Here is a 10,970-nt window from a genome sequence, read left to right on the forward strand (position 1 = left end):
TACATTTGAATGGAGTTGGTGTACGGAGATTTGAAAGAGTGTTGATGAATGATGTGGAAGTGGATGTACAGACTCAGGGAAACTAGATTTATTAAGGGGGGGGAGTAGATATGCAGACTTTAGGGGGGCAGTTAAGTGTATGAATGAGTATATTATGCCCGAGCGAGTACGACGGACAACAAATCAGAATGGGATAGTTAGTATAAGGCATCAAAGTAGGGATGGGACAAATGAGCTTCTGCGATTCATGTACACTAATGCCAGGAGTATTAGGAACAAGAAGGAAGAGTTTTTGGCCATGGTTGGCACTTCCAGGCCATAGGTTGTCGGTATTAGTGAAACATGGCTGACAGAAGATGATAAAGCTAGTGGGATTGAATGCGACGAGTATAGCGTGTTCAGGAGTGACAGGGTGAATAAAAAGGGGGGAGGAGTGTTATTGATGATAGCTGATGAGCTTCAGCCAAGTAGTATAGAACTGCAGGATGGGGAAAAAAGCACATTTGAGGCTGTTTGGTGTGAGATTGAATCTAGCAGAACAAAATATACAATTGGGTGCTGCTATAGACCGGGTGATGGAGTGGAGGGTGGGGATAGTATGCATAAGCAAATAGAAGAAATGAGTGGAAGGAGGGTAATTATTATGGGTGATTTCAATTATGGTAACATTGACTGGAAAGAGGAGAGGGCACATGGGAGGAAGGAATTGGATTTTATGCGGTTATTAAGGGACAACTATCTACGGCAACATGTATTGGAAAATACCAGGGGGCAGAGAGTGCTGGACCTAGTAATTGCAACTGAGAATGTGGCTGTAACGAACATGACCATGTTGCCACCAATTGGTGAGAGTGACCATAAGGTCATGACTTGGGAGGTGGCTAAAGGAGTCGAATTTACAATTAAGACAGGGTACATGTGGAATTACCGGGCTGGTAAGTATGACAAGCTTAGGTGTGTGCTTGGCTCAATGCCATGGCATGTAAAACTGCAAGGGCTGGATGTTGATAGTGCATGGGAGGTGGTTAAGAACTGCTTGCAGGAGGCAATGGTTGACTGTATACCAAGAGTCCGAATAATAAATCAAGTAGGGATTAAATGGATGAATAACACTATTAAGCTTGAGCTGCAAAAAAAGAAACAATTGTGGAGGGAATTTAAGGAGAAGGGTGACCATCAGGCGCAGGAACAGTATAAAGCTCAGGCCAGGATGGTAACAAGGGTGGTAAGAAGAGCAAAAGCAGATTACGAAAGGAAATTGGCCACGCAGGCTAAAGAGAATCCCAAACAGTTTTTTCAATATGTTGCAAGTAAAAGGAAAAATGCTCATGGTAGAATGATCTTAAAAAATGCTGAGGGTAGGGAGGTAACCGAATCAGTCGATATTGTGGAATTACTGAGCGAGCACTTTGCAAGAGTATATCATCCAGGTGACTTTGCAGGAATGGAAGAACCAACAGCTTATACTGGAATTGTGATGAATGAAGTAGGGGTAACTAGTCTATTACAGAACCTCAATGTCAATACATCTGTGGGATCGGATGGTATACCAGCTCGTGTCGTACGTGAAGCAGCCAAAGAATTGTCAGTGCCCTTGACCATTTTGTTTAATTTGAGCCTCAGGACTGGGTCAGTCCGAAGGGGGTGGAAAGAGGGGAAAATAGTTCCACTGCACAAAGGTGGTTCCAAGGCTGCTGTTGAAAATTACCGGCCAATCAGCATAACAGGAATCATTATCAAGGTCTTAGAGAAAATAGTCAAGAGGAAAATACAAGATTGGATAGAAGAAAATGGGATACTGTATTGGGGACAGCATGGTTTTGTGAAGGGTAGGTCATGCCTCAGTAACTTGCTCACGTATTATAACACAGTGACGGCTGAGCTGGATAAGGGTAATGGGTTTACAGTGATTCTACTGGACCTTGCTAAGGCCTTTGACAGGATACCACATGGAATTCTAATCAGTAAATTGCAGCATATGGGAATGGACATAGGGTTGGTGAGATGGATAGGAGGGTGGTTGATGGAGAGATATCAGAGAGTGGTTTACTCAGGAGTAGAGTCCACAAGACGGCCTGTGACTAGTGGTGTACCACAAGGATCTGTTCTTGGACCACTGCTGTTTAATTTGTTCATAAATGATATACGAAAGGATCTGAGAGGAACAGTTCATTTGTTTGCAGATGATGTGAAGTTGGGTAGGGCAATAGTGAATGCAGATGACGTCAAAATTTTGCAGGATGATTTGGATAGATTGGAGGTCTGGGCTAAGGAGAATGGATGTCAATTTAATGTGGCAAAATGTAAGGTTATGCATTTTGGGGTGAAAAGATTGGCGGCAGTTTACTGCATTGGTGGAACCGTGCTCCAGGAAATTGATGAGGCACGAGATTTAGGAGTGTTGGTGGATAAGGAATTGAAATTTAGGGGACACATTGCAAAAGTGGCCAAATCAGCTCATCAAATCACTTGGTTGCTGAAGAATACGTTGACAAGCAGAGACAAGCAGGTTATTGTTCCTCTGTATCGAGCCTTGATAAGACCCCATCTCGACTACTGTGCTCAGATTTGGTCACCTAGGTTTCTTCTTGATGGGGAGGAGGTGGAGAGGATCCAGAGGCGAGTGACCAAGATGATAGCAGGTCTGTGGAATGAACCGTATGAGAACAGGTTGAGGATTTGTGGGTTGCAAAAATTGGTTGATAGGCGGAGGAAGGGAGATATGATTGAGACATTCAAATTACTGAAGGGTTTCTATAAAATTAATTCAGAAGATATCTTTGAGAACAGGGCTGGTTGTTGGAGGACTAGCGGACATCCATGGAAACTGGGCAAAAGTGTGGTTAGTAAAGGTGTTAGAGCTGGGTTCTTTACTTTTAGAGTGGTGAATGAGTGGAATGCGCTCCCTGAGTCTGTGGTGGATGCTGTGACAGTGAATGAGTTTAAGGCGAGGTATGATAGATACTGTAAGAATGTCGAATAGTTGTGATGAATAGGATTTGGGGCCTCCCTCAATGAGTCTAATGACTCCCTGGAGTTGCCCGTAATAATAGTAATAGCAGAAGAAATAAAACTAATGTAGCAGCTTGGTGTTTTCCCATTGGATCCTGTTGCTAGTGTTTTCAGTTCTATGTTGTGCTAGGTCAGATTTGTTAGGTTTGATAAGCCAGTCTCAATTATCAGAGATAGGTTTATTGACAGATCTTCCTGTTTGTCTTGTGGAGAGGGTAGGAGGTTATGAATTTGGTTTATAGGTTTATTAGGTAGCAATGAATTTATATTTTTTTAATCATTTTTGCTGCCCATTCAGAGATGTTTTTAATATATGGTATACAAGTCATGTGAATTTCTTCTTGTCTGGTTGCTATATAGGAGAGTCATTAATCATTTTTTGAGTTATTCTTGGATTATAGCCATTTAGTATGGCTGTTTCATTCATACTTTCCAGTTCTTGTTTTAGAGATTCTTTAGAAGAACAAATTTTGCTTGGTCTTAATACTAAGGATTTTATGATGCCATATTTTTCAGGTGGATGGATGGTGGACTGATGTATTATGGACATAGCAACCTGTAAATGTTGGTTTTTGGTAGACAGAAGTGGAAATGAATCCATCATGCTTATGTTGGATGTGTGCATCTAGAAATGAAATACCTTTTAATGATTATTTTTCCAGTGTGAACTTAAAACAAGGATGCAAGGTGTTTTTTTTTTTTGTAGAAATGTAGAGTTGTTTCCAAAGCTCTGTGTTTAATAGCCTCTCCTGTTATATCAAACAATCTAGGTGCTTCCTCATTCTCTTTGATTTTAATGCAGTTTCAAATTCTGGCATTAAAAAATTGTTACACGATAGAAAGTTCTTTTTAGATTATTATTTCTGGCAAAGCATTTGTGGTGAGGTTCCCTAATGAATTAGTCAATAGTTTTTTGAAGTGGTTCTTGCACACTTATTTATTCTTATTTGGTTCTGATTAATTCAATTTTTAACTTATATTTAATAAATTTATTCTTTTGTGTTTGTGATATGCAGATCTGAGGCAGGTATCCCTCTTGCTGGGTCCAAGGGCAACACAGTACTTCAATATTGTACATAATGAACAGTTATCTTGCAAAGACAAATCAGAGACTAGATCACATTATTGTTATACTATTGTGAAGAGTTCGTCTGGCTCTGCTAGATTGTTTTCATAAACTTCATTATTTGTCTTTCCCATGGAATTATTTTTGTGGATAATTATGTAAATTCGCCATTCGTTATGGAAACAGATGAAAGGGAATACAAATGACACTTTTTAGTTTTGTAAAATGGTGCAAAGGCAAAGACTAGAAAGTATTAAAAACACTGGAGAAAATAGTTATGCTGTGTCATTGGCTGAAAACAGTTAACACATGCTTTCCAAGACAAGTGGCTCAAGGAATTCAAGTAGTGGTGTGTTACGAAGGCAAAGTTGCATGCTGTAATGTATAAAAAAATATCCTGGGGGTGCTGACAGAAACTCTAGATTACTACAAGATTTCAAGACCCTTTTAAAGTGCAGACATTTAGGTTTCATGAGTTCAACTTGTGCAAAAAATATTTCCAGTGATGTAAACTTTACCAGAAATCAACTGGGTAACACACCTCTAGCTACTTTGCAAAGAAAGATGGATCCTAAAATATTTAAACACTTGAAATGCCCTTTTTATATAGCCTATTCTAAAGTTAATATAACAAACTATTTAACTTCATAAGCTCAATAGAAGAACATGTAAAGATTTGCATCAGTCATTGCTGATGTTCTTAAACAAAAATTAGTTAAGGAAATTAAAGCTTCTAATAATCAGTGATATAGGAAAAGATTTAAGAGAGGATATTCAGATGTTTGATGATGATGGAAAACTGGTGAGAACAGTAGTTGATAAAGGTCATGTAGATCAGTTTCTCAACTGCCAGACAGCAGCCTGGTACCGGGCCCTGGAATCAATTATACCAGGCTGCAAGAAGTTCCCCTGGAATTTGTCATTTTAGTTTTCTAAGTATTTTTCAGGAATAAATATTTTATAGTGGAAATATTCTGGGGAGAATAATATTCGTGAATGTGTTGAAAAGCTCAAACTCAGAACACCTAAATAACATCTGTGTCGCAAATGCCAGTGACCAAGCCACGTATTTTTAAACATGGAAGTATTCATGAATTATCGTTAATTTTCCCACATCGAAATCTTTCAACATTCGGGAAAGAGAATACCGCTGTTTATGACTGGTCATAAAAATTGCCTGCAAACCAATTACAACAATGGGCAGTGTATCCTGTGTTCTTAAAACTGAACGAAATAACATCTGTGTTGCGAACTTGTTGCTTCCTTTCTGATAGGTCACTGTGTTAGTACCTAGGAAATCATATAGGAAAAGATTTAAGAGAGGATATTCAGATGTTTGATGATGTTATGCATTAAAGGCAAGGGCCAGACCAGTTTCGATCTTCATTGAGGTCTCATCAGTGGGAGCAAGGCTTAGAAATACCAAGGTTAAGTATTTTACCAAAACAAGTTACCAAAAGGTGCTTTGACCTTATTAAATAAAAATCTCAGGATGAGAGATAGACGTAGAAAGTTTTTTACCTTAGGTATAATATATGTTAAAGATACCAAGCTATTTTAAACCTGGTTTTTACTCCTGGGTAGTTGCCCCTTGCCTTTAATGCATAGCATCATACATCTCCTCAAGGAAATGGGCTTTGCATTAAGGGTAAATATTAAAAATAGTGATCAGAGCTTTTTCCGACTCTACCATGAGTTGCCTCGACTTGTACTACTTTACAGGTCACATAGACTTGCATTACGTGCAGGTGCAAACTTTACTTATTTGTCTGTTTGCTTACTTGGGAAATGGAGTAAAAACTAAGTTTAAAATAGCTTGGTATCTTTAACATATATTATACCCAAGGTAAAAAAAACTTTCTACATCTATCTCTCATCCTGAGATTTTTATTTAATAAGGTCAAAGCACCTTTAACTTGTAACTTGTTTTGGTAAAATACTTATAAGCTCTGTATTACTTAACCTTGGTATTTCTAAGCCTGGCTCCCACTGATGAGACCTCAATAAAGGTCGAAAACAGTCTGGGTAGTGGACCCTTGCCTTTAACACATTCCTGCCAATTACAAGTATACTTGTAGTTGGTATATGAGCCCCACAAGCCAGCTACTAGTATACTCATATGATGCTTACCGCCGGCAACGAGATTACCCGTACTGACCTTGAAGAAGTGAAAATGCTTGGCATGTGGGGCTAGCAGCAAAATTGTGTATACTCGTAGTTCGTATATGAGCCCCACAAGCCAGCTCGAGTATACTCGTATGATGCTTACCACCAGCAACGAGATTACCCGTACTGACCTTGAAGTGAAATTGCTTGGCATACGGGAACAAACTATGCCAAAGTAGCATGGCAGTGAACATGTTAATGCATAACATCATACATATCCTCAAGGAGATGGGCTTTGCATTAAGGATAAATATTAAGAATAGTGATCAGAGCTTTTTCCGACTTTACCAAGAGTTGCCTCGATTTGTACTACTTTACGGGTCGCTTAGACTTGCATTATGTGCAGGCGCAAACTTGACTTATTTATCTGTTTGCTTACTTGGGAAATGGAGTAAAACCCAGGTTTAAAATAGCTTGGTATCGTTAACATATATATATATATATAATATAACAGCAACAAACACATTTCTTTGCTACATTTTCATTAATGTTGTTTTCCCTTTAAGGAATGAAGATGCCCTTTATGTTGAACTGCGTGCCACTTTTGCTGCTAATGATTTCACTTCAGATTTTAACATTGGTGATTATCTAGTGCTTTGCGGAGTAGCCCAGTATATCCAAGAAAAAACTTCCCAGTCATCAGATGAACTCAATCAAAACATGCATTTTGATACTGACAAACAGTCAAGTCTTTCTGATTAAGAGCATCCTGAAATAAATCATCCTGCCTAGTGTTAATTAAAATGTATTGCTGCAGTAATTTTTTCAGGGATATTGATGTATGTAAACAATACTATAAAGTTGTTCTTATTTGAAAAAAAAAAATTCCATGGAACTTGTCATTTAAACCATTGTAATACTGATATGTTCAGAAACATAACTGTACATATACTTTATTCCTATGAGAGCTTCCATTGGAAAAGATAATGGTTCTGTCAGAATACAAGTAAGAAGAGGGTGTGTTCATCTCATATTATAAACAATAATGCGTTTATTAAATGAGAATTTGCTGTTGTGTATTTATTTTATTTTAGTGGATAATTCGTATAGTGTAGTCAAAGTATTCAAGCAAATATAAATGCCATTAAATATGAGATGTGCAAATCCTGTAATTGTTTTTTTTCCTTCCACTGAAAGAAATAAGTTCTGTGGACTGATGGGCTTGGAACATTTATTTTCAGTTGCATCTACTACATAATCTGAAGACAAGTGCTGAAAGGAGACAGTCAACAAGAAAGCTATATACAAAATTATACATATGTACAATATAAAAAAATTAACATATTTATGTATAAGTTTTGTTTCGTTTCAATGTTCATTTTACAGCAGTTTCTTGGGTAAATGAATTTTTCATATATTTCAGTATTTCTGTGGACAAAACAATTGATGTATTGTTGATTTCTATGTGTAAGCATATTTTAATATTTATATATATATTAAAAAAATGTTTGAAATAAAATTCATTTCCTTAATGAATAGAAACATTAGTGATATACTTGTGAAATGATTGATTGATGATGATAATTTCTATTATTTGTGTACTGTACATTATTATTTACAATATAACCCCAGTAATTTATGATCTCACAAAAAAAAAAAAAAAAAAAAAAAAAATGTTAACACTACCCAAGATGAACAGTACTTTATTTCAGACACGTGCAAAGTGATTCAGTGCATGTAAAGATATTAAAATATCCTTGGATGTTCTGAAGATAGACTTTGCTATTTATAGTATTACTGTATATTGAAACTAAGGTTTCATTAAAAATAAAGCGGCATTTTAATTGCTTTTCCTTGGTAGAAAATATGAATCTTATTCAATTAGTTCTGAATATTTATAGAAATATCTAAGCAAGAGGCCTTAAATGAGCTTAAAATATTTTAAATTTACTATCTGCATACCATTATACATTTAACGTTGAAGATGGCAGTATATATATGCTTTTGACATGAAATACAATACAGTCTATACTAAATTAACTTAAGTATACTAAATATACGGAAATATGTGGCTCTCTCCATGGAATTACATATTTTAATTCTCATTATGGTATCTGCCAAAAGCATCTTGTACTGAATTTTATTCAATTTTATAGTCTTGTTTTCTTTAGATTGAGCAGACAGCCAGTAAGCTGTGGGTTCAAATCTCACTATATGCAATGCATGGCCAGTTTGCATGGATGGTTTGTGTGAATTGGTTCCTAAATATTCCTCACATGGCTGAACTAGGCCTTAATCCCTTCAGTCTAACATGACTTTTTTTTATATTAAATATTTATTTCATCTTCTTCTTTGAGTGCCATCTTCTATCGGAGGTCGGCGACCACCTTAGTTTCAAGTGATTCTCAGCCACTCTGAGCAGTCTCTCAGAGTTCATGCCAGTCCACTGTCTGATGTCTGCCAGCCAAGATTTTCTTTGTCTTCCTCGTCCTCTTCCATTTATCTTCCCTTTTATAATCAATTGAAGTATCTTATATTTTTCATTACGAAGTAGGTGACCAAGATATGCAGTTTTCTTTCTTTTTATGGTATCTAAAAGTTCACGTGATTTCCCCATTTGTTCCAGTACTTCCTGATTGTACGTTTTTGCTGTCCATGGGATTTTTAACATTCGTCTGTATAACCACATCTCAATGGCTTCAAGTCTTTTTATTGATGTTGTCTTCGAGGTCCAAGTTTCTGCACGGTACAGCAGTACAGACCATACATAGCATTTAACCATGCATACTCTTAACTCTAAATTTAAACTGTGTTTACAGTGTTGATTTCATCAAGAGAAAATTTTTTCTTGCCATTTCAATTCTAACTTTTATTTCCATTTCTGGATTGCAATCTTCATTTTGCTAGCATCCGAGATATTTAAACTTTGCTACTCTTTCTATTTGTTTTCCATTTAAAGCAAGTGCTGAATTAAGAATTGATTTCTTGCTTATGACCATGAATTTAGTTTTGGTGATATTTATTTTTAATCCCATTTTTTCACTCTCTTCATTCTGTTATTTTTTGTTTCTTCGTGTCTTTTATTATGCTTTGACTTTAGTTTCTCTTATCTATTTTTCCTTCTCTATAGGGCTTCTAGGATATTCTATTAACTTGATTTCTGTGAGACGTCCCCTTTTCGAGCCCAGGCAAATTTATTTGTTCAATTGCTGCGCCAGCCTGGGTCTAAGGATAGAATTGTCTTATCCTGGGGAAAGTTCACAGAAATAAAGTGCCACGAAAGTTATCTAATTATATTAGGAAGCTGTAGGTATCCTAGCCTTGCAGTCATAACCCCTTTACTCTTAATTTAACCTGGATATTACCCACGCTTATAGGTTCGATTATTTAATGAGTGGTAAGTCAGTCATCATGGTCAGATTACACATATGCATACTTTATAAAACATGTTTATTGAATAACTAAGAGATTACAAATTTAATAAGATATTAAGGCAATGCTAAGGTAAATTCTATTTTAAGTTTCACACTCAACTCTCGTACTTAATACACACAAGTCATGATTACATTTTAGACACCTGATTAATAAGTTTCACATTAGTCAGACATGAGATGGTGCTTGTCTGGCACAAAACATTTGTTTAAACTTTAAAGGCATATATAAGTTCAATTATCAGTTCTATTACAACTTCCGTTGAAATCACATAACACTAGGATTCTCAGACAGATAGTTAATGAGATTCCTTTGATTGTTCCTGAACGTTCTTAGGTATCAGAGTTCACTTTCCTTTCACTGGGGATCTTAAACTCTTTCACTCACTATTATCAAATAATATGGATATGAAATGAAAGTACTTATCTACACTGCTTGGGTTACATCAATTCCTTCGTCTGTTTCTTTATAATGGAATGTTGCTGCTGCCATAACCTGTCGCCACGTGGGATTCACCTGCATGATTTGAATTTTGGTACTCGCTCCAGCTTTCTAACATCTGCACGTTCTCGCCGATGGCCCGCACTTTTGTTCTGCCAAAATCTGGTGCTTCATCTAGCTGGGATACGCTAGTCTGCTACAGGAGCATAGGAACTGCCCACCACTGGCACTGGGGTGAAAGTGAAGGGGGATCTCATCATTGGGCTACTGAAAAAAAGGTGTGGTCAGAGTGCCCCAGTAGAGAAGGAAGGGGAAGTGACAGAGGTTGAGGGGGGGATGGGAGAGGGAAAAAGGAGAGGAGAGGGAATAGGGTGGGTGGGTGGGGGGGGGGGGGAGTAGGAAAAAGGAAATGTAGGCCTTAGCTCATATCACACATCTTGCTAGCTCCACGCTATCAGATAACTTTTCACCCCACCGCACTGCCTGGCTCATAAGATCGAAAAGACCACGGAGGTAGCCGGTGCTCAGGTGACCCGCCCTTTCAGGGAAGCCCGCCTCGAGTAGGCCTGCGTTGCCTGGGTTTTTTGTCCAAACTACCTCCGTGGGAGACCAGAGAACAAAACAGACCTCGGGGGGGTGGGGGGATGTAGAGACCAAGGAAATGACTAGAAGTGGATCTGCTGCTGCAGATGGAGATCTTGAAGCAGCAGGCAGAACTTGGTGTTATTTCTGATATTAACAGGATTGGAGGTGAACACTTGTTCTTAAATGTGGTGTCACCCAGAGCCTCCTTTTCGAGATGTAAAAACCCCCTTAAGGAACCGTAGAACTTGTAAAAAATGATCTGAGAGAGATCCAACAGATTGGGAGGATTAGTAGGATTAGAAAATTTCTTTCTTACCTTCCAGATGTG

At 37.6% G+C, this 10,970-nt stretch overlaps 1 protein-coding gene across 2 annotated transcripts in view; it reads left to right on the top strand.

Moving 5' to 3' along the window:
• LOC150098343 (uncharacterized) overlaps positions 1-7,642 on the top strand; it is a 554,092-nt gene extending 546,450 nt beyond the window's left edge. For both annotated transcript variants that reach the window (XM_090404722.1, XM_090404723.1), the window contains one exon: positions 6,751-7,642. In XM_090404722.1, the coding sequence (XP_090260848.1) occupies positions 6,751-6,946 (196 nt within the window). In that variant the 3' untranslated portion in view covers positions 6,947-7,642. The remainder of the gene's footprint in view (positions 1-6,750) is intronic.
• Positions 7,643-10,970: the final 3,328 nt, after the last annotated feature.

Source organism: Typopeltis vanoorti, chromosome 15 (assembly GCF_054136105.1).
Source record: "Typopeltis vanoorti isolate ZY-2024b chromosome 15, IOZ_Tvanoo_1.0, whole genome shotgun sequence".
Classification (NCBI taxonomy): Eukaryota; Metazoa; Arthropoda; class Arachnida; order Uropygi; family Thelyphonidae; genus Typopeltis; species Typopeltis vanoorti.